The 25426-nt window shown below is 38.5% G+C and overlaps 1 protein-coding gene across 1 annotated transcript in view; it reads left to right on the top strand.

The window, feature by feature from the left end:
* itgbl1 (integrin, beta-like 1) overlaps positions 1-25426 on the top strand; it is a 772739-nt gene that overhangs the window by 636356 nt on the left and 110957 nt on the right. The window contains exon 9 of the mRNA XM_039744786.1: positions 9449-9595. Within this exon, the coding sequence (XP_039600720.1) occupies positions 9449-9595 (147 nt within the window). The remainder of the gene's footprint in view (positions 1-9448; positions 9596-25426) is intronic.

Below are 25426 nucleotides of genomic sequence, written 5' to 3'. Positions count from 1 at the left end.
GAGGCACCCTATCATATGCTTTCTCCACGTCCACAAAGACGCAGTGCAACTCCTTCTGGCCTTCTCTATACTTCTCCATCAACACCCCCTGAGCAAACATCGCATCTGTGGTGCTCTTTCTTGGAATGAAACCATACTGCTTACCCACTAATCATCACTTCACTTCTTAACCTAGCTTCCACTACTCTTTCCCATAACTTCATGCTGTGGCTCATCAATTTTATTCCCCTGTAGTTACTACAGTCCTGCATATCCCCCTTATTCTCAAATATCGGCACCAGTACACTTCTACTCCACTCCTCAGGCATCCTCTCCCTTTCCAAGATTCTATTAAACAATTGGTTAAAAACTCCACTGCCATCTCTCTTAAACTTCTCCATGCTTCCACAGGTATGTCATCTGGACCAACGGCTTTTCCTTTCTTCATCCTCATCATAGCTGTCCTTACTTCCTCCTTGCTAATCCATTGCACTTCCTGATTCAATATATTCACATCATCCAACCTCTTCTATCTCTCATTCTCTTCATTCACCAGCCTCTCAAAGTACTCTTTCCATCTGATCAACACACTCTCCTTGCTTGTGAGTATGTTTCCATCTTTATCCTTTATTACCCTAACCTGCTGCACATCTTTCCCAGCTTGGTCCCTCTGTCTAGCCAATCAGTACAGGTCCTTTTCTCCCTCCTTACTGTCCAACCTCTCATACAACTCCTCCTACGCCTTTTCTTTATCCTTTGCCACCTTTCTCTTAACCTTGTACTCTTGTCTACTTTCTGCATCTCCCTGACTATCCTACTTCTTTTTTGCAATCCTCTTCCTCTGTATACTCTCCTGTACTTCCCCATTCCACTACAAGGTTTCCTTTTCCTCCTTCCTTTGTCCAGATGTCATGCCAAGCACTCTTCTTGCTGTCACCCTTACTACATCTGCAATAGTTTCCCAAGTGTCTGGTAATTCTTCACTACCACCCAGTTACTGTCTCGCCTTCTTCCTAAAACCAACCTTGCAGACTTTTTCAACTTCCATCATTTGATCCTTTCCTCTGCCCTCACTCTCCTCCTCTTCTTGATCTCCAACGTCATCCTACAGACCACCATCCTATGCTGCTTAACTACAGTTTCCCCTGCCATCACTTTGCAGTCTTCAATCTCTTTCAGATTGACTCATCTTTATAGGATGTAATCTACCTGTGTGCATCTTCTTCCACTCTATTACGTAACCATATGTTCCTCCCTCTTCTTAAAATACATATTCACCACAGCCATGTCCATCCTTTTGGTAAAAGCCACTATCCTCTGACCTTCTTCATTCCTCTCCTTGATACCATACCTACCCATCATCTCCTTGTCTCCTCTGTTCCCTTCATCAACATGTCCATTGAAATCCGCTCCAATCACCACCAATCTGTACCTTGGGTATAGTGTTCATCACCAGCCAACTCACTCCAAAAATCTTCTTTCTCATCCATTGCACACCCAACTTGCAGGGCATATGCACTAACAACATTCATCATAACGCCTCAAATTTCCATCTTCATAATCATTACTCTGTCTGACACTCTTTTCACCTCCAAAACATTCTTCACATACTGTTCCTTCAGAATAACCCCTACTCCATTTCTCCTCCTATCCACACCATGATAGAAATATTTGAATCCACCTCCGATTGACCTGGCCTTACTCCCCTTCCATTTAGTTTCTTGCACGCACAATATATCAACCTTCCTTCTCTCCATCTTATCTCTCCCCATACCAGTCATAATGCCAACATTCAAAGTTCCTACCCTCCATTCCACTTTCTTTACCTTCCTCCTCTCCTCCTGCCTCTGGACACATCTCCCCCCTCTTCTTTTCCTTCTTATTCTTCAGCCAACAGTAGCCCAATTTCCGCCTGCACCCTGTTGGCCAACAGTAATGGTGGCGGTCGTTGTTAACCTGGGGCTCGACCGATCTGGTATGGAAATTTGTATTGTTGTCTGCATATTGATTTGGCAAAATTTTACACTGGATGCCCTTCCTGATATAACCCTCCCCATTTTACCGGGCTTGGGACCGGCACCCTATGCAGCTGCGTTTGAACTAATTCAGGAAAAGATCCCAGTCGCCCCACAGGAGGTCCATTTCTGGACAAAGGCAGAACCATAACAACAGTTGTGTGGAGCTTCCACCTGCACGGTAAAGTCACTTCAGTGCACATGTACTTTGTGAGCATGCCCGTGTTGATCAAACAGAGGAAGCTCTGCAGGCTACTTGTGACTTTATGCTATAGGAAGATAAGTAAATAAATCAAGGTAACTAACATTCGATCTGGCTTTTATATAAGTAACATATAAATGTTTTTATATAAAGACCATCACAAAACATAATCACAAACTGGGCTTTGCACGATATACTGGCGAGCTCTATAAGCCATGCTGTCTCGTTGAAGGACAGGTGTGGGGCAGACTGATTGGCAGGATGACGGCAGACCTCTTGCTGCATCCAAACAGTACCATCTTTTGCCCGTACGTTTGGTGCAGTTGCTCTTATATGTAAGTGGATGTTTATTGCAGGGAGGGCTTCTGCTTTCTTTCTCCTATGTAGAACCATCATAGTCATCGGAGTTCACCTCTGCCTCTTAATTATGAGTCAGCAGTTCTCACCGCTGTACTACCAAAGCAGTCGTGACAGTGAAGTACACTAGCCTGATTTCTTTTTCTTTGTTATAGTCTTGAATAAAGGTGCACTTGTTTTGTTATACTTGTACCTTTTATGAAAGTACTTATATGATATTTGGACTTCAGTCTTCCCACATTATACTTGGACTTCAGTCTTCCCACATTATACACTTCATGTCAAAATTTTGTCTTTAGTGCTAAAACATGAAAAAGTTTGTCTTTTAGGTATGTGTTCAACATTTCTATCATCCTACACTTACATAGATCTTTGTAGACGCGGAACTTACATGAAATGCATGTGTTCCAAATAACAATATAGTATTAACCCTATACAGCTCCTGGTACCTCACTCCCAGATACACAAGGCTTGAGCTGGGAGAGCGATTTTTGCAGTTTCTGCGGTGGTGGGGCGAGGATGGGAAAGCAGGCTGCTTGTGCTTATCAACACATTTACAAAACAAAAGATGCTGACGGAGAGGTGCAAACGGATTTAAGGTGGGCCGGGTTTATGAGTTTTTTTCTTAAGCTTTGATAATTCTAGTGTTCTAAGGAGCATTAGGCACTAATCAAAAAGTAGAAGACAAAGTAGAACATCGTAAAGAGTTTCAAAGATATTGACATGCAGAGCAGGTTAGAGATTATCAAAGTAATAAAATTCAAAAGCCTCAAAAATTTGATAGTAAAGATCACATTAGCGCTAACAAACGGAAATTATTACTCTGTGAAATAATGGAACTGTGAAAAGAGATTGAATATATGGACATAGGTGATATGACAGAAGTATGTAGATATTGTTCAGGTTTAAAGTTGGAGACTTGTAGATTGCCTAATTTGTGTTGCCATCAGGTAAAAGTAGTGTTTCTTCCCAATAAAGAAGCGTATCCACGAGAATTAGAAAGATTTGCTGTTTGGTGAAAGTGAAATCCACAAACACTACAGGCAAAATATCCAAGTCTACAATAATCTGTTTATGTTTGGATCAAGTGTTACAGTAAAAGTGTAAGTTTAAAAAGTATTTGCGTATTAATTTCAAAGCCAAACAGAACAAAAACGTATAACTAAATGAAAACCTCTAACGCAGGGGTGCCCAATGCGTCGATCGTGATAGGCCAATAGATTGCAAAGGTAATGCAGGTAGATCGTGTTGCATTCCAAAAAAAAAATTTTTTTTTAAACATTAGTCTATCATATATCCTGCCTATGGCATTTGCCACTTGATTGACATACAGGGTGGCCAGTCTGAGATCTCTTTTTTTCTAACACACTGGTCATCCTACACACACGATCAAACGAGCGAGCTACTGCAAAACTCCAGCTGTGATCTAGTTAGCCTTCCAATTTATATCGACTAAAGAAGGGATTTAAAAAAAAAAAATTGGGGAGGGTATGGGCTGGATGTGGAATTGGAAGAGGATTTTTTTTCTTACAATGTCACAATTGAAGTGCATTTGTCTGATCTGTCAATCTATCATTGCTATTCCAAAGAAGGAAAATGTGGAAAGGCACTTTCGAACTGTTCATAAAAAGTATTAAAGTGACTTCCTTTCCGAAAAGTGATCTGAGAAAGAGAAAGGAGAGGGAACTAAAATCGCAGTTAATCGGACAGCCGTTATTTTTCACTTGGCTGAATTCAAAAGCTCCTTGACTGCATTATTCGGCTCCACTTATTTATGCGAGTCAGCCTTTTCCCACATGAAGATTATTAAATCCAAATACTGTAGTGACCATAAATGTATTGAATTGTTATTGTGCCATAAAGATTATTTAGTTATGCAAGGTACAACAACATATATTTAATTTTTTTGACCATTTATTTATCAGTTTTCCAATTAGCAGCAACATACATACACATCTCTTTAAACAACAACCTATATTTTATGTATAAAGTATACTATATATATATATATACTATATATATATATATATATATATATATATATAGTGGAACATGACCCGGAAACAGACAGACGGACATCATTATGTCACCCAACACACACGTTTATTATCCAAAATATTTACAGGTTTGTTCAGTGCACAACCTAGTGCCTCCAGCACTGATCCCCCAAAGTCCAGGCCTCACTCTCTGGTGCCTTCCTTCTGGCCGCCTCCTTTCCTTTCTCCAGACTCCAGTCCTCTTTCACCCGACTCTTGTCATCGAATGAAGTGAGGCGGCCCCTTATATACCAGCCCGGATGGGCTCCAGTTGCTTCCCGGCAGTCCTCCACAGACACACCCCCATATGGCAGAAGTGCCGGCTGCGCACCCGGAAGCCGTCCGGGTGTCCCCAGTCTTCTTCCCCCAAGCACTTCCTGGTGTGGCGGAAGTGCTGAGGTCCAGGGCTCTTCAGGCACTGGGGTGCCCCCTGACGGTGACCTCGGGCCCCTACAGGGTTGAGCTTCCAAGCTCTGAACCCGTGGCCCCCAGTGCAACCAGGGCGGTCGCCCCCTCGTGGTCTGGAGGAGGCGCAAGCACTCCTCTGGTCCTCCCAGGCGTCCCGGCTGGGTACCAACCCCAGCCTTCCGCCACAATATATATAGCATTTTTTATATAGGTAGATCTTTTCGACCTGGTTATTTTAAATGTAGCTTGCAAGCCGAAAAAGCGTGGGCACCCCTGCTCTAACGCAACATGAAACATAATTTTATTTCAATTTATTACACTTTACTATTTTTAATTATGGTTAATTACTCGCTGTTATGTAAAGTAGTTCTATTATGCATAGGTAACAGTTCCCATGAAAATAACAATCTATTTAAATTGTACATCTGCTTACCCATACACATGCAAAGTGGGTTGGTGAGCGATGTGAGTAGGGGGCAGAGCCCCCTAGTAGATAAATAAAATAATCTGCAATCAAAACTGTTCTTCCACAGGACTAAAACCATGAATAATAATAATCATAATAATAATCCATATCAGGGTTAAAATCAAGAATAAAAATCACAAAAGTTAAAATAGCTATTTCTCATCCATCCTGCAAGTCTCGGTGCCTTTCTTAAAACTGCCTTCTCCCTTGTCTCCTAACATGTCTCTGCAGCACCACTGAGATGCCAGCATGCGTGGTCCATCATGTTATCTTAGTTTCCTCAATCTGTCATTGTTGGGGTATCCTAAGCCATGCTCCATCGTACTACTACCTTCCCTTGGTGTCCTGAAGAACAATCCCACAGAGCACTTTGATTGCTTCTGCTTCCTGTACACTCAGCAGGAGAGACCAACCCCTTGAGCGCTTTTACTGCCATTTACCATAGGGCCATCTCTCGACCACCATGCCCCCTGTCCTTCTTCACCTGATTACACTCCCAACTTAGCTTTGCCTTTTTAATTCGTCACATCGATTCTGCTTTAGCAGTCTTTATATATTCTGTGGGTGCAGGTATGCTATGCTTAACAAGAAATGGAGTGTGAATGAGGAAAACAACTGTGAGGTGATTGTGCATTCACATGCAAATACAACCAACACTTTTTCTTATTAATCACTCCTGGGACGCACAGCTTTGCAGTCACACATGCAGACTCCCATGGAACCCAAGCTACACAGTTTTAATTAACTAAATTCTGCACCACCATGGACCCCAGATGCATTTTACCACAAGCTGGGAGAGCAGATTCTGACTGGTAAGGAGTAAGCACACTTCTTAGGACATAAGTGATGGAAAGAAGGCATTGATTATATAAGTGTGAAATTAGAGAGACAGTGGGTAAATCTTACGACAGAAAAAAGATAAATAAAAGATATATATGAGACAGGAAGGAACCAAGGACTTTATGCATAACCATGTTTCAGTATGTAATACAATCTTTGGCCTGTTGAAATATGTTGAACCTATTAGAGCTTCTAAATGAAGATACCCTGCTTAAGGTGTTTAAACAGAAACAAAATCAACAGTTGCATTTCTTATTTTCTCAAGATGGAAGCATAAGTTATAACACTTTGATCTGTAATTTTGTATCGTTTCAAAGCTTTGGAGTGTTTACATCAAAAGCAGTATACAAAATGAAACAGGCCTAGTGTATGGCAACAACAGTTTACTTCAAGAGAATGTGGGAAAGTAAAAATTGCAACCAGTACAAACTGAAAAAAAACTCAAAGTAAACTTATAAAATGAAAACTGAAGGAAAGTGAAATACAAAAGTAGAGGAAGCCACAAATCCTAACCTTGCAATAAACACTAAGTATGTGTCATACGATGGTAGGAAGCAAACTGAACTAAAATCAGCTTCAGATGTGGGTTATTACTCATTCAGTCAAGAATTTGTTTTTGACTTTACCAAGTGAGGTATGTTCGGGGGAGAAGAGGAATGCAGTACTGTGCTATTATTATTATTTTAATTTTTTTATTGTATTAATATAGCTTTTCCCTGAAAGCCATGGCCAGACAATATAAATTTCTAAGTCAAAATAGTATTTTACTTTAACTTATGACAAACAGCTATAATGTTTACATTTACATAACTCATGCAAAGAACTGAAAGATTGTTTTAAGCATTGTACAGAAAAGAACAGCTGAAAAGAAATAATATTTAAACTACATCCAACATGGATAGAGAAAAGCATTTACAGTGGTGATGGGGTGTTCGTGTGGATAAAATTGCTGCAGAATGCCATATTACAGGACATCACAAATACCAGTATTTAGTAAAGATGATTTAAAGCTGATTCATGCAAAGCCAAAAACTGCTTAAAATCTTGAGTTTGCTTTGGCATCAAAGCTTAACATTAGTACTGTCTCATTATACAGTGGCTTTAAATAAATGTCTAACAAAAGTTACCAATTACTTTTATTTGCTATAAAGCACCATACTGTATCTGTCACATTCTGAAAAACAGCATCTCCATCAAGAATAAATCCCTCTTCAATCTGTTCAATCATGGCTTAGCTGCATCACTTAAGTTGTGGGTTTTGTTTTTCTTTTTGCTAATTTCCTCACTGTTTTCTATCCATCCATTATCCAACCTGCTATATCCTAATACAGGGTCACGGGGGTCTGCTGGAGCCAATCCCAGCCAACACAGGGCACAAGGCAGGAATAAACCCCAGGCAGGGCGCCAGCCCACCGCAGGGCACCTCAATGTTTTTCTTACTTAAAAATATTTAATGCTGATTTTGATTTGATTTTCAAACGTAATGATGATATGAAGGTGGTTAACAGTTTTGGCTTTTTAAAAAATGCACGTCTATGCCTTGATAAAAAAAATAAAAAATACAATCAGTTTATTCCAGACATATTGCCATGTGTGGTGTACACAGTAAAATGAAGTGCTTTCTTGGTCAAGTGCATCAAAGTGCCCCTTTTTGGCAGCCCAACTCTCGCTTCATAGATTATGTGAAATATATTATCTCAATCATAAGCAAAAGAGAAGAGTTTCCTTTCGAATATGTAATGTTTCTTTTGTGCGAATTTTCAATGGCAAAACTTACCACAAACTGGTATTTGAGTTTGAGACTTTTTAAAGTTTTGGTAGGAAGTGTAGAAATAAAGAAATGCAGCTTCCTAAGGATAAACTGTGATGGTGTCTAATCTGATTCCATTACTCCTGGCTTGTCTTAGACACAAGGAAACCACTTCCTCCTGTATTTCTCTTTACCTCCCTTGCACCCCGAATCAATGTATATCTTACGCTTGCTGACCATTGCTGCGTTCTATTTGAACTGTAAGGTCACAATTTCTGAGTTCCTAGTCGCAATTTTCAACTGGAACGTCCCCACAAGTAAGATTTCCTAACTTAGAAACTTGGGGCTAGTCTGTCGAGTTTGAGCTTGTCCAACTTTAGATTATGACATCAATTCAAGGTGGCGACATACACACGCGAACTTTAGTGAAAGCTTTAATATTATATTGTTTATCAGCACTTTGTTCTATACCTGTCTCATTAAATCCGTTTTGCACACTGTACTGTCCCAATCTCTATCTGTGGACATGTTGCTTTGGCGCTTAGATACGTAAAATACCAAGTAATGTGTTGTTCAGTAGTTGTCTGTTATTCCAAAAAAGCGAGCACAACAAAAGTTTTCCTGGAGGCATCAGTTTTTCCAACTGTTTTACTGGAACACAATCAACTCGGGTGTGATGTTATTTCCTGCTACAACTTCCAAGGTAAATGGCACGCAGCACATGTCTTACTTCAACTTCACTGAACCTCCCTCATTCCATTTCACATCTTATGTCACGTATCACCCAGTCTCTTTTTTTCTGAGAGGTGCACCCTTGTCTTTCCTCCCTATTGGTCGGTACCACTCTTCGTATACTCTCGCATCGCTTCTGTGTCTGCCTACTTTTACATATACCAGAAAGCCACATTTCTCTGTACGCTTATAGTGCCCAACCAGAAAAAAGAAAATGGCACCTTAAAATTGCCCACTTGCTAAAGCGTTATTTTCAAAAAAATCAACAAATAATAACAAATATAAAAACATGAGCCTGCTAATTTTCTTTTTTCTATAACATCACTAAATCAGTCAAAGCATTTTTTAGATTTTGGTTATTTTGATTTACTGTTGGTGATGGGGTTTACAACTAAATATTGATATATCAAAATGTTTTATCTTAGCAGGTACCTACTGTAATAGATGTACAATCTTGCCAAATTTCAGCTTTTTAACTGAATAAGAAATAATGATTTTGTTGATGACTGAGTGAGTGAGTCAACTTTACATTATATATACAGTATAGATTGAAAAACCCTCCACATATACTTGAACTGATGCAGTCTTATCTCATTATTAAAATATTAAATCCCATTATGTAACATGTCTGATATCCTAACCCGCTGTTCTTTTTTCTGCTAGGTCATGGTATTTGTTCTTGTGGTCGGTGCATCTGTAAAGATGGCTGGTTTGGTAAACAATGCCAGTTTGTCCGGAACTGTAACATGAGTGAAGTGGAAAGTAAAAGCGCTTGTGAAACCTCAGATGGGATCATTTGCACGGGGAAAGGTATGTATCTCTGACAGAATCTAAACATTGCTTTCTGGGTATTGTAGTGAAGATCATAAGGTGTAAATTTTTTCATTTTTGTATTGGGGGCAGCACAGTAGTTTACCATTCTTTTGCAAAGCTGCAGGGTCCTGGCATTTTGCTTTTCTTGCACTTCAAAAATACTGGCTAACTTGTGACTTTAATATTACCTAGTATGAGTATGTGTGTGTGTGTGTGTAAGCGTGCTCAGGAAAGAACCGAACCCCCATCCAGGGCTAGTTCCTTGCTTGCACCTATTGGGATACACTGTTTTAATCTTGTATTGTAATGACCAAGTCCAGAAAATGGATGGATGTTACAGATATCTAAACTGATACACTATGAGGATAGCTTTTGCGTATAGGCTGTAAATGAATGTATGGATTATCACCAGTTCTCCTTTGTGCATTACGGATATTTAAAAAATTCTTTTCATGAATACTTCTAGTCCTGTTTAGGTGATCTGCTGTTGCATTATTAAGTGTATTCACATTCACAATACATCAATCCCTATAACATTTTATTTAAGACAAAGTTTTACTCTATAGCAGCCTAATTTTACCAGTATTTTGCTCAAAATGATACAGAATGAAAAATGCTTTCAACACTGCTCTACTTTCATATTGTCTATGCAACCATTAACTCTAACATTCACAAAACCCATAAGCACAGGGTAATCAGAAGGCTATTTCTATTAAATGGTTGATGCAAATGTCATTCTTACTAATTGTTGCCAATATGGGTGCCATTGTGCCCAGAACTAGGTCAGCATAATGGATTATTTTGCAGCTATAATGTCTGCTGTCACATGAAGGTAATTAATCACAGAGAAATACATATTGAACTCTAGAGATTGGAAGACACAAGTCACAATGATTGCACATTTTAGCAACAGTTAATGATCCTGGAATACAAGTTTACTTCATCCTCTACCAAGCAATTGTAATTTAACCTTCATATGACTTATTGTTTGTTGACTGCTGAACTGGAAACTTACTTTCCAATCAACTAATATAAGTGTGTTCATTGAATCATGGATTCTCAATAACACATCTTAGGTGTGCCAGACCTTAGACCTGCCCTTCTGTTGATATAATCACCAGCAACAATTGCTTTCTGAAGAAAGGCCATTACAATAAGAGATTTTCTAGCCAAGAAGACAGACATGAGACGTAAGTGCTACTCAATTCATTTTGATTGTGCGTTAAGAACAGCTCACTCAGGTCAGCTTAGTGTTGGCACAAGAAAATGTGCCTTCTGGATTATAATGTAGACCACTGATAGCTTATCCTTGTGGACATTTTTCTACTTTTTTTTCCTTAATTGAGTTTTATAAGCTTTCAACTTTAAGGCAGCTCATCAGATTATCATTAACTCTATCTGGAATTACAAACGAAAATGATGTTCATGAAAACAGATGTCAGCTGAAATAAGTGTTAAAAAATATATCATCTCTATTTGTTTTTATGCATCAGTAATTGACTGGTAAACAAACTCAAATCAAAGAAAAAACTATATTTTTAGCTCTGATTTGGTATTTGAAAAAAGATTATTTAAGTGTTTATTAATTTTGTAAACTCTGTTTGGTCAGATTTTTATCAGAATATTTGTATTTTTTTTTTATCTTTGAATGAAAAATTATGCACTGTTCCTGTCATATCCAACAGTGTGAAATATTAAAGTAAAAACTGGTGCACAGCTGTGCAATGTTTCTTATTAATGTTGCACATCTCCAGAGACCCTGGTTTAAATCCAGGCCTGGTCACTATTTATATGCAGTTTCTAAATACTACCCATGCTTGTACAGACAATCTCCAAGTCTACTAGTTGTCCTCATTCTCCAAAGATATGTGTTTTTGGTGCCCCTTCATTGGCCTGAAACCTATAAGTGTAAATATCCAAGGGTTTATCCTGGACTAGCATGTTACCATATAGTTTGTTCCTACTGCTCCTACCTGTGTTTCGAGGGTTTAGAGGGGTTCCATCCTTAATTGCGGTAGTTATTGTGTAAATGGTCTAAATAAGTTCTGGAAATGAGTCACATAGTGTTTAGTGCTCTTCCCTCACACACCCTGTATCCTGTGTTCAAATCCCAAGCTCAAGTTCTTACTTTATGAGTTTTTCACATTCTCCCCCGTTTTGCATAGGATTTCCTGTGAGTGGTGTTTCCTTTCATTACCCAAAGATGTGAATAGGCGCTTTTCCACTGCATAGTACGGCACAGCACGGTTCAGTACAGCTCACCTTGGTTCGGCTCGGTTTGCGTTTCGACTGCAGTTTAGTACCGCTTTAGAGTGGGCGGGATTATTCACGTGTCGTTATAGTTGCGCCGCCTCTACTGCCGTGACACCGTGGAACTTTTACAACAACACGCAGACAACGACAACACTTTAGCTCGACGACGCGCAAGGGTAAGCATCTAAAAAAAGCACGTCACTAGCTAACTTTTATCACTGTTGCAAAGCATAAAATGAACTTAACTGCCAGTGTAACATTAAAATGCTGATTCTGTATATTACAGAACTTCCACATTTTGCAAAAAAGTCGCGGCAACAGACCATCTGTTTGGACATTTAACCGTGCTTCAGAGTGGTGAGATGTGATTGTTCCCAGTTTTACAAACACTCAGTGGCTGGAGAACTTTTGAATGTCTGAAGAAACATTCATCCATTAATGCAACAAACTGCGTCTAGCGATGGAGAGATGGGACACAAACTTCCGCGTGTGTGTACCTTTAAAGAAAAGAATAGCCAGTGACGCAGTAATGGCGATTTTCTCCGGCCAATCAGTGACCAGCAGAGTTTACACGTCACGTTTTGGTAACGGTTCGGTGCGCTTGGAACCTCGGCTGAGGTGGTACTAAAAAAAGGACCAGGTACCAGGTACTGTTCCCAGTGGAAAACCCCCCAAAAGTGAGCTGAACTGAACCGTGTCATGCCGTACTATGCAGTGGAAAAGCGCCAAATGTTAGAATAATTTGCAACTCTATGAGTGGACCCTGTAATTGACTGTGGCCTCTACAGAGTAAGTTTCTGCCTTTGTGGTCAAAATAGGCTCTGTCACCCTGAATTTAAAATATTTTTCTGAAATCTCATAATAAACTAACTGCTTCTGTTTGTATCAATAATTTCATAAAGTCAAGTAATAAAGCAGTGCGACCTAACCGGATAAACAAGATCGAAAGTGAATAGTAAGAAAAAATAATTTAAGGTGGTGGTGGCAGATTTCTAGTCCTGGGTACCCAGAGATGCTGGGTATATTGGGAAAAGGATGTTAACGATAGAGCTGCCAGGCAAGATGAAAAGAGGAAAGCCTAAGAGAAGGTTTATGGATGTGGTAAGAGAGGACATGCAGGTGGTGAGTGTAACAGAGTAAGATGCAGAGCACAGGATGATATGGAAAAAGATGATCTGCCGTGGCAACCCCTAACAGGACCAGCCAAAAGAAGAAGAAGTGGTAGATTTCTAGTCCTCCCATCTCAGACATTAAAACAAGTTGTTCCCCTGTGCATTTTCAAACAAAGTTAACAATAAAGATTCCTTTGATAAACAAGAGTTAGTCATGGAAAATTAACTGTCAAATTATTACAAAGGCCATGATCAGAAAAGCTATACTAATGATTCACACATTTCAGCAAAATTGTGTCAAGAAACACTACTTGGGCACCTTTATACCAACAGCAATACGCCTGCTTAATGCCTCACTGTAATTGTGACATCCAATTCAGAGTTTTTCTTTCCGTCTATTCATTCTGGTGTGTGTTCAGACTATAATGTGTGTATGTATATTTATCTATCATTCTATGTATTTATTTATTTAAAGAACTTCTGTAAAAAGCCAAATTTCATCGTGGGAACAAATAAAGTTCTATCTATGCATCCAAATTCAAATACACCTAATCTAGCTGTAACTACTATGTAATTACCTGTATAAGTTCAGTGTAACTATGAGTTATTACTCTGTACTTACTGTGTAATACAAAGTACATTAGAGTTAATTACTCAGTTGTCATTGTTATTCCACAGTTAATATGATTACAATGTAACAATTTATCACTGATCCAAAAACAAGTGTACTTACATAGTTACATTGTATCTGTACTTTCAAAATGTAATAAAAACATTAGGGTATGTAACTACAACTATGTAACAGATGTTCTATGGTCTGGGAAATTTTAATGGAGAATTGCAGAGATAACTGCATAGGTTTTCGATGATGTTTCAAGATCTTTTTTAAGTGGTGAAAACACCTTTGCAAAATGGTCTAGAGGGACTAGAGGCTAGAGGGACACCTCTTTGACATGTTTTGCTAAAACAAGCATTTGTCACATTCTTGTAGTTGTGTTAAACTATTTATTGTTGAATTTTTGGGCTATTATTATACCCATCCCTAACATAATACTGCCAAACTTTCATCATTCAATCAAAGTACACAGGGCTGCTGTACCATTCCAAGCACCACTATGCACAAGGTAGGAAAGGGCCCAGGATTGGGAGCCATCCCATTGCAAGGCCTCTGACAAATATACCAGCAGTCACGCTCTCAGACATATGGCCACGTAACCCAACCTACATGTCCCTGGGATGTGGCAGTAAAACCCATGAAGAAGACATAGGGAGACATGGGTAGAATGTACAAATTTTACACACATATCTCCAGACAGAATTCCATCTCAGGATAATGGATCTGTGAGGAAAAAGCTTTAGCCATTTTGCAAAGGTGTATTCACCATTTAAAAAAGATCTTGAAATATCATCGAAAACCTATGCAGTTATCACTGCAATTCTCTATTAAAATTGCCCAGACCATGGAACATCTGTTACCTAGTTGTAGTTACATACCCTGATGTTTTATTACATTTTGAAAGTACAGATACATTGTAACTATGTAAGTACACTTGTTTTTGGATCAGTGATAAATTGTTACATTGTAATTATATAAACTATGGAATAATAATGACAACTGAGTAATTAACTATAGCGTTACTTTGTATTACACAGTAAATACGGAGTAATAACTCATAGTTACTGTACTTATACAGGTAATTACATAGTAGTAATAGTGTAATTATGGACACTTAATGTAAAGTGTTACCAGAATCAATTATATTTTATTAAATAAGTAGTCAAAATACATACTGACAGATTTTTGGGTGATACTAAACTGGGTAACTGTCATACATACATTTTAGGAATGTCACAGTCTCGACCAAAATGGGTTTCCTGTTTCAAGAGACATTGTGTTTCAGCATCTTGGTTTACCTACAGAATGCTTACTAGTTTGTTGTTGTAAACTGTTTGTTATGTTTTGAGTAAATTACAAAATAGTGGAATTCACCAGTCTGTCATCACTAGTCATTTGACCATGACTCCTGCAATTGGCTTTCTGTTTGCTAAACCTGGCTAACTGATGAATAAAAAATGATGTAACATACAGTTTTACATTTTCAAACACAATTAATCCATTTCAGAGTAGTAGAGGTGGCTGGAGCCTAACCTAGTGATATTGGGCTCAAGACAGATACCAGTCCATTTCAGAGCCCACACATACACAGCTTTGGGGCCATTTTGTCATCAGTTAACCTAACCAGGTTTAGGAATATGGGAGGAAAACCAAAGTACCCAGAAGACAACCTATGTAACTACAGGGAGAATGTGACTAGGTGTGGGATTCAAATTCAGGATGTTTGATGTGTGAGGTAGCAGCACTAGCCAGTGTTTCACCATGCCTCCACCCCAACACAAAGTCAGAAAAGGCACTGAAAAACATCTGATCACTTGTTCTCAAACCCATTAATTTGAATGGAATACAGTTATGATACATGACAAGCAGGCTTGCTGGTCTTATTATCTGAAATTTTTATTTGAGTACACTTTGAGGTACTTTATAATCAGGACTGAAATGGCATCTCCTGATTTTGTCAGATTCTTACAAACAGCTGAAGTAGTTGAAACAGTGGAAAATATTACTGTTAGATTGCTTAAAAAGTATGCATGCAACAAAATGTAAGTCCTTGATTCATTTAGGATTATCATAACGACTTGCCTACTTTCATTTTAAAATCTCAAATGGCTTTTTATCATGAGGCTTAGATTTGATAAGCCCCTAAACAATTTCTTCTGCATAGTTTTAAACTTTTCAGCCATGAGAGAATGAGTTGCAGTTGTTGTGGCCTCATTTTGGCCTCCTTCCCTTCTTTACCAGGTACTTAACTTTGGAGGATTCCCTATTGTACCATGTTTTCTCTATTACTTTTTAAATGAAATTTACTGCGCTTAGACAAATTTGAAATGCTTGAAAAATTTCTCATAATCTTCCCTAGGACCTTTCTATTAACCTTATCCTAATTTTTCTTTTGAATGTTCTTTTGTCTTCTTAATTACATTTTTGTCAGTAGTTGTACTAACCAACTGTTAGACCTCCCAGAGATTAGCCTACTTAATATGAACTAATGTGAAACATTTTAATTAGGTAAAGGCATACACTATTAAACTAATAATGTGACTCCTAGAAACAGTTGTATATCACAGCATCTACTTAGGTATGTCATATGGTATAGCAAAGATAGTGGATTCTTTTAGAATTAGTCTTTATGCTTAAATCTTATAAAGTATTTTTCATGATGATAAGCTTAGAGAGCTCAGAGTACATTACACATTTACCAATATGTTAAAGTTAAAATAAATTACAAAGGACAGTACAATCTGAACATGCTACATTTATGTTGTGACCACTAGGAAATAATCAGCAAACCCATAGAATTGACAGCATAAGCAGTTTTTGCATCCAGATGTTTAGGTCTGTTTATTTACACAAAGACTAGGGCCTGTATAACCCTCGTGTCTGCTTTGACTATGCTTTGTCCCTTCTGCCACCATTCTTTACTCTTTTAAAAGATCTGAGAAATTTCCATTTCTTGTCATTCTTTCTCATTTATTTTTGGAAAAATGTGTAACTGAAACAAGTAAAGGTCCTCAATCACCCACACCCATCATTTTAGTCAAAGTTACATTGGCTTCTGGTTGACTTTCAGTTTCTGGTTGCCTTTACTGGGTTTGTCCTGGCACGTACCCTCCCTATGCCTATTTGCAATGAGAAAAAGAAAGTCTGAGTGGCATCTAATCCTGTCCCTGGTTGTGTTTTATGTGGACACAGAGATCTCAGCATGAGGAGGTAAATTGGCCATGGGCCCCAAAATAGCCGTGGCCCTGCTGCAGCGCAAAGCTGTGACCTATCAATGCTTTGATTTATGTGGGTGGTAATTTTATTTGAATTTTAATACATCACCACACACAGAGCTGCAATAAAGAAATGTAAGCTTCAAATTTATCCTGAGACTGTTATGAACATGGCTATAGCTGCATGCCCAATCATCCACTTTCAGACCAATGTATCTATTTCAGAGTTTTAGTAAATGGGTGCACTGTGTAAAATACAAGATCCAGGCTTGGTTAGGATGTTAACCTCACAGATATCAAAACAAACATCATTGCAAAATAAAATATATTTAGTGTTTCAGAACAACCACATTGACAAGACATTCATTAAGGTTTCAAAGCAGAAATCTCTCCAATCACATGACATGAAAGGTGTCAAGAGAAATGCACAATTCAGAAGTGCACAATCTCAGACTTGTGCAATTAGCAAGGGTACTGAAGCAGCATACTTAATTCCTGAAAATGAATCATCAAACACTAAAATCATATCACATTTCTAGTTATGGCTAATTTCTGCGCTTACAGTCAGTCTAAATCAGTGACTAATTCTGCATTAATGTATAGGCATAAGCAACAGAAAAGTCTGATCACTTATGAAAAAAACAGAACACAGACTTTTACAGGAAATCTGAAATAATAGTCTTATATTAAAAAGTCTGATTTCATAGAAGTGATTTTAAAATTGGGGCAAATCTTAAAAAAATAGGGAAAGATTTGGAAAATTAAATCACCTGGTGTGTGACATTTGAAATTTGAATTAATGTTATATTAATTGGAATCTGGTATTATTCTTCAGTAAGTGTTATTAACCAGTTAATGTGTCCTCCATACACTGACACAATATCACTATAGCAAATGTTGCAAACCTGACAAAGAGATTTTCCGGCAAACCTGCTTTGAAAAGTATGTGTAAATTAAAACAATCATTTATTTTGATATTCATTAATGACATAATAATCTTTGAATTTTTTAGTGTTGTTTTTAAGAAGTATTTATTTTTCAGTTAGTAGACAGAAACTGTTAAATGTATAAAATTAGTATGTGCACATACTAAGATTAATTGGGTAGTCCACAATGACCATTTCATCTATACTAATAAAAGTCAAAGCCCTCACTGACTGACTGACTGACTGACTGACTGACTGACTGACTGACTGACTGACTCACTCACTCACTCACTCAGTCACTCACTCACTCACTCACTCACTCATCACTAATTCTCTAACTTCCCGAGTAGGTAGAAGGCTTAAATTTGGCAGGCTCATTCCTTACATTTACTTACTAAAGTTAAGCAGGTTTCATTTCAAAATTCTACGCCTAATGGTCATAACTGAATCCTACTTACATACATATATATGGCCATAGCCTGCAGCTCGGTTACCGTGTGAGGCGAAATTGCTTCACCCATCACCACGCCTCCCACGCAGTTGGCTGCCTGCCTATATTGCGTCCCCCATACCCACGCCTCCCACGTAATTGAGTGCCTACCCATACTCAGCAAAAGTGGGAGAGAAACTTTTAAGTGCCTGGTCTGAGCTAACATTAAATAAAGCCATGGACATTGCAAGATCGCACAAGATATTCACGAGATACAAGCTTAATGAGAAGACGCAGGGTATAAACGAGACTTTGTAATGGAGTTAAAATTGCAGGTGAAGGACTGTGCTTATGCAAATGAAGATGTAAAGCTTAAGTTTAAATTAAGTTCATAGACACGCTGCCACTGTCGTTTGTCATGCCTAAGACAAATACGATATTCGCAAGATACAAGTTTAATGAGAAGACGCAGGATATAAACAAGACTTTTGATCACTTGGTAACGGAGTTAAAATTGCTGGTGAAGGACTGTGCTTATGCAAACGAAGATGAGATGGTCAGGGATAGAATAGTGTTTGGCACAAACTCAGCGAAAGTGTGAGAGAAACTTTTAAGTGTCGGGTCTGAGCTAACGTTAAATAAAGCCGTGGACATCGCAAGATCGCACGAGATAGCACAAGCACAGCTGAGAACCTTTGATGCATGTACTCCGAGTGGTTCACGTGAACTGGCTAACAACGCAGTTCGCAGACAACAAGCAAGAGCTCCAAAGAGCGCTAAACAAAAAACGCATTACACAATTGAGAAGGCAGCAAAAGAATATGAAGCGAGTGACGCATACTAGCATATTCAAAAGTGCAGCTACTGCGGAAACAAAGCACACGGTGGAAAAAGTCAATGTCCTGCTAAAGGAGGACAGTGTAAAACATGTGGTAAATTGAACCACTTCGCTAAAGTTTGCAGGAGTGGGAAAAGTAAACCCTTGCATGCAGTGTGTGATGTCTCAGATAAAGAGGAAGATGACCTGTTTATTGATGCAGTAAGAAAGGAACAACCCCCTGAAGCTGAACAAGCCTTTGTAGACATATCAATAGGAAAGCAAGTTTAAATTAAGTTCATAGACACACTGCCGCTAAATATTCGCAGGCAGATCCACAACTTAATACCGGGAATGCCTGTTAAACATCTTAGATTCACGAGTACCGATTTGGGTAGTGAACACTTTGATGATTGAAACCTGTTATCTTTACAATGGTTGACAAATACGGAATGTAACTTCAACACAGCACATCCTCCAAATACGAACCTGATTCAAAGAAATAATGACAATCAAATCCTTGATGACAGCAACACTCATAGCAGTCACAAAACAATTACATTGACAATCATGTTACTTTATTTTTAATAACTTTCTTTTTCATAACTTCTTTAACACACTACTTTTCCACTGTGAAGCGAGGATATTTTGCTAGTTCTTAATAAATCCCACAGTGAAATCCCTGTAAACAATAAAGTGCACAGATTTTTTGGGTGGCGGATGGCTGGGGCCCTGATTATGGAAGGACAGGGGGAGAGAGTATTCTCAAGACCGTTTCTCCCCTGAACTGGCAGAGGGCATCCCTCGTGGCTTTCAACAGGGCCACAGGTCATAAGCATGGAAGCCCAACCCTTCTGGGGCCTGTGGCCACCACAAGGGGGCACCTTGACGCTTGCATGGCCCTATTTGGCAGCGCTTCCACCACACCTGAAAGTGCTGCTGGAAGAAGCTCATTGGGCACCCAGGCTCCTTCCTGATGCCCTATAAAAGGAGCCAGTCACCACCACTCAATGGCCAGAGTTGGGAGTAAGAAGACAAAGCCTGTTTGGTGGACTGCAGATGGCAGCAAAGGGATTGTGTTGGTGTTTTACCTTGGTGCTGTAAAGTGCATTTGTAAGTAAACCATGTGCTATGTGGACTAAAACCTGTGCCCTGCCTCTCTGTGTTGGAGATTGAGTGGCTGTATGCCCCCAGGGATCACATTTGTTATCCCCACTCTCTGCCACAAATGTAATTCAAATGCCAAGCTGTATATTTTTTTTGTAAATTAAAGTATTTTACATCAAGCCATACTATTCTTTATACATTAAAAATAATTAGAAAAGAAAAAAAATTAGGTGTAAAGAAAAATAAAAAGCGGAAGTGTTTCAGGAAACGCTACTAAGGCTCAGCAATAGCAGATTTCAGTTTTTGTCTTCCACTTTACTGTTGTCAGTTCGCCATATCTTATTTATAAGGTGTAAAAAAGACATGGGTTCAAGAAAAAAATGTTGCGGAGTCAGCGTAATTAGACTAAAAAATTAGCAAAATAGCAAGTACACGAGGGTGCAAAACAAAAGGCTCCATCATAGTTGACAAAATGGAAAACAAAGAGGTAGACAGACTAGTGAGTAGTCTGGTCTCCGGGTTCAGAGTGAATGTCTTTTTTCGGCTGACAAGTTCCGTTTAGAGGGAGTAGTGGGAGTGACCTCAGGGCTCCTCTGGTCCTAATTCTTGTTGAAAAAGAAGAAGAATACATTAATGCTGGCATCTCCTCGTGGCTGGGGTGGAATTGCTTATCTTTTCAGAGCCTTGAAGATGATTCCAAACCACTTGTGCCTCACAAATATCACTTGGACATTATATTGTTATGATTTGTTTATGGTACTTAATGATAGTCTTTCATTTTTCCTGTTTGTTTTACTTCATTTCTGATTTTATGTATAAATACTGTATTTTCATAATGTACATCTGGTGTATTATAGTCACAAATATGGGTAAGCAGTCTGAGCATGTACTCAGTGATGCACACTTTATAAAAATAAACTGAATTGAAATAAAGGAATGAATGGGCTGTGGCGATTATTTTCTTAAGTGACTGAAATAATCTGCTTCTTTTAGATCCATGTGGGATGTCTTTTATCTTTACAACATTTCAGTTTATTTTTAGTTCTAGCCTCTGTCTCTGTTTGTCACTCTAATTTACAGTAGTGGTTAGGCTTGTTGCTCCATAATGGTTTTGATTCATTTTGTCTTCCTTTTGGAGATCCATTTGTAGCTTTCCATTCATTGGGCACCAGCCACATCTCTTTAAATGGCTTTTGCCAAAATGGCTAACAAATTCAAGATACTGTAATGGCCTTTAGTTCTGTTAGCAGCACTAGGTATGTCACATCAGGGACAATGGTCTTGTTTGTTTTTAAGCACGTAGTGTCCATAACAAATATGTCTTTTCTGCAGTATGTTAAAACCCTTTAACATAAAAATTGTTTAAATTTTTGCTTGAGACATTTTCTTTGGTAGTTCATGCCTTGGTACATAAGTAGCATGACAGCCAGGTGCAAATACATTAAAAGAGATAAGTTAATTAAATACTTTGGGCTGAAGAAAACGAAACTGCAAAGGTGCTGAAACAGGATGAGATGTGACTCAAGTGAAATATTTCACTTATGAAATCACATTAACAAGTAAATGCCATAGAATAACAGAATTAGATTGCTCACAGATGCAACTTCCTGAAATTACTGCCTAGCAAAGTACTAATTACAGTCTTCTGCGGCTGACAACAGTACAACTAAATCAATTCATATTTTAAGCAACAATTGAAATAAATTTTCTTAAATTATATAACAGACAACTTTGCATAAATTGCTCAGTAACACAGTGCAATACAGCTGAAGTATTATCTGCTGTACAAGAGAGACTAAAGCATGATAAATTGTACGGGAAAGAATACATTGTGCTTTGGAAATCAGAAATATGTATATGTTGCTGTAAAATATGTAACTTTAAATATGGTACAGAAGTGGTTCTAAAGGAATATTGGTTTAACATATATTTAAAATTTCAGTAAGATTAACAATGCCTTATACTTCCTTTATTCTCAATATGGTTCCAGCATATCATTTCCCTAAAAGCAATTTCATTTTGAAGTTTTCATTATAGGAAAAGATGCCGGTTGAGCTTCAGATTTTGCATAGTTCTATGAACTGATTATGCTTTACAAACCTATTTAAGTTAATAAGAATTTCAAACTCTGAAAATCTTTTTTTTTTTACATCAAATAATAATAATAATAATATCTAACAAAATGTTAATGTTTTCTACCCCCGCATTTCAAATACATCCTAATTTTAAGTCCATTACTTTCCCATAGAGTTTATCAGAGGAATGCTGCTAGGCTTGATATTGTTTGCTTTTATTTGTAGAAGTATACTCACAATTTATGATGGCTTTCTATGCCTCCCTGGAAGCATTCTTGTCTTAATGTTTGTGTTTGATGTGTTTGATTCTATTTCTCTGGAAAATAGAACTGGAATAAGGTGAACCTGGAAAATAGGGTGGCTGAATGAAAACAAAAATTTATTTTCTCTAGAAAAGAAAAAAAAACACTTGAACATATTATTATTGGATCTGCTATCTTTTCAAGTGGAGAATTATAATGTTCCATTCTACATAAAAAGCAGGGTGTATTTCAAAAGTGGTTAAAAGAACTGTGACCTCCCTTAAAACGAACAAATCAATTGATCAGCAGAGATTGCAAGAAACCCTCTGTATTAACCTATGGCATTCTGCTTCAGTTAATTATATACTTTCTTTGAAAACACTAAGCCAACTGCATATAATGTGAAAAGATTCAAACCAGTAATTAACTATGCAGCTAATCTGGGAGCGCAGCATGGAATGTAGGCTCTGTAAAAAGGTTGGGGGAAGCAGGGCTCTAAAAGTGAATCGCATAGGATTACAACAAATATATGTATATATGATTAAAAAACAGAACTAGCAGGTTACATGGATAATGGAACATATTTCTCCCAGCTAACGTTAATAAGTATTTATGATTTTGCATAGGTTACTTTTTATATTTTCAGTTTTATTGAAGTATACAATAAGAGTAGTACAAATGTTATTTTACTGAACTTAAATTCATATAGTGCTTACAAAACACTTTGAATGATGGACGTACTGTCTGAGCGTGCTTAAGTTAGAACACCATACAATTTGAAATTGGTGAAATCTGTGTTTATGATTGTCTGGTGAAAAGGACATACAGATTAAAACATTTCTTTCTGTCCTTTACTTACAATTGAATGAGTGGAAATCTGGAGAATCACGTGACACCAAGTGATTTTCTACAGCTTTGATCAAGTAAATCAGGATAGGGAAAAGCTAGCTTGCTTGAGATGAAAGCTTTCTTTTCAAATCTGGCTTATTGCATGCCAATGAGAAATCAATGCCAGGTTTAGTCAATTATTAGATTACATCCTTCATTGAGAAGATTTCACACATTATTTTAAAAGTACGTTTTGCTTTTCAGAAAATTATGCTAGCTAAAGCACTGTATGTGTAAGATTGTTTTGTATAGGTACATGTAGACAATTTTAAAAATAGATGGGTAAACACACAACTCACTTAATACCTAAAACAACACTCTTCCTACATGTGATTTTAACAGCAAAACACTGGAGACAAATATTTTGTTGTGTGGCATGAAATGGAAATCCTGCTGCCTTACAAATCCAGTGTGTGCTGGGTTTGAATCCCATGCCTGGATATTTGCCTGTTTGGAGTTTCAGTTTATTATTTCTACCTTCTTCTATGCCTTTTCCCTTCTGGCTGCTTTTCAACCATCCCCAAAGAAGTGTATATTAGATAAATTAGTCATTACAAAGTAGTCCTATGTGAGTGTGGAATAGTGGCCTTGTATTTGACTTGCACGCTGTTCATGGATGGTTCCAACCTGGCATCAGGCCCCACTGCCCAAAACCCTTGAATTTGATTAAGAGGGCTTGAGAATGTGATATTTTATGGAATGAAAAGGAAATTTGTGTCTTTTTGAAAACAAATGTATGTTCCCCTTTCCAAATTTACTGCATTTGGGGCATATGTGCACAGAAAATGGTTATGTTTGTACAGCAACATGTGTTGGACCATTTTTGCTCAAATATAACTGCTCCAAATTTCAATCTGAAGGAGTAATTCATTTTTGACAATCGTATCTACAGGCTCACATCCTGATATACAGAAAGTGGTCACATTGACCCCATTACAATACTTGCCCTGTATTTAGCATATACTGATATATATATATATTGTGAACGCTGGCCCGGACACAGACAGACAGACATCGTTGGTTCCACCACACACTTGTTTTATTTACAATTATTATATACAAGTCTTATCGTGCACTCACGAACCTCCAATGTCCAGGCCTTACAATGCCTCTTTCTCTCTCTCTTCAGGCCTTACAATGCCTCTCTCTCTCTTCTGCCAACCTCCAGTCCTCTCTCCAGCTCCGTCTCTCTGCCACCCGACTTCCGCCCATGACTGGAGGGAGGCGGCCCCTTTTATAGGAACCCGGATAGGCTCCAGCTGCTTCCCGGCAATCTCCCGTGGACACACCCCCGTGTCCCCTGTTGTCTGCCCCCCAGCACTTCCTGGTGTGGCGGAAATGCCGGGCTCTCGGGATAATTAGGCACTGGGGCGCCGCCTGGCGGTGGCCATGGGTCCCTACAGGGCTGGGCTTCCAAGCCCTCTACCCGAGGCCTCCAGCATAACCAGGACGGACGCCCCCTCTCGGTCTGGAGGAGGCACAAGCCCTCCTCTGGTCCTCCTGGGCGTCCCGGCCGGGGACCACAATATATATATATATATATATCTTGTCACGCTTGGGCCACAAAGTTGCACAGATACACTCAGGAAATTCCAGAGACAAAAACTTTATTCAAACACTTCAAACAAACATAAGTCTCTTTCAGGAGTGATTCAGGCTCCATGTGTACCTGGACAGCACAGGTTCGTCTCCCAATCAAAAGAACAGAAAATCTTCCTCTTCAAAGGGACGTGGTTTTGGAGCAGGAGCCCCAACAGGAGCAGAGGATGACTGTGGAAAGAGAGATGCAGTAAGACCAAAGGACAGCTGGGGTGCAGGCTTTTAAATGTTCGAAGCCCTGCGTGAGATGCAGATCACATGGTGCAGCAGTAGCAAGCCTAGAGCTGATCCAGCAAAGAGGAGATAAAAAACTGTGTTTGCTTCCCATTGAATCACTGTTTAAGAGTGCTTTTGAGGAGCGCCACGCCCCTTTGGGCTGCTCAGCATGTTCACTATATATATATATATATATATATATATATATATATATATATATACCGCTCAAAAAAATTAAAGGAACACTTTAATTATGTACTCATTGCCCGGCACCATGAATGTTTGAATGGCATTTGCCATAGAGTACCAGAAATGGCAGGTCCACCACTGGT

The sequence above is a fragment of the Polypterus senegalus genome, chromosome 2, assembly GCF_016835505.1.
Source record: "Polypterus senegalus isolate Bchr_013 chromosome 2, ASM1683550v1, whole genome shotgun sequence".
Classification (NCBI taxonomy): domain Eukaryota; kingdom Metazoa; phylum Chordata; class Cladistia; order Polypteriformes; family Polypteridae; genus Polypterus; species Polypterus senegalus.
The sequence above is the reverse complement of the archived record's forward strand: the minus strand, read 5'-3'. Positions and strand labels throughout refer to the sequence as shown.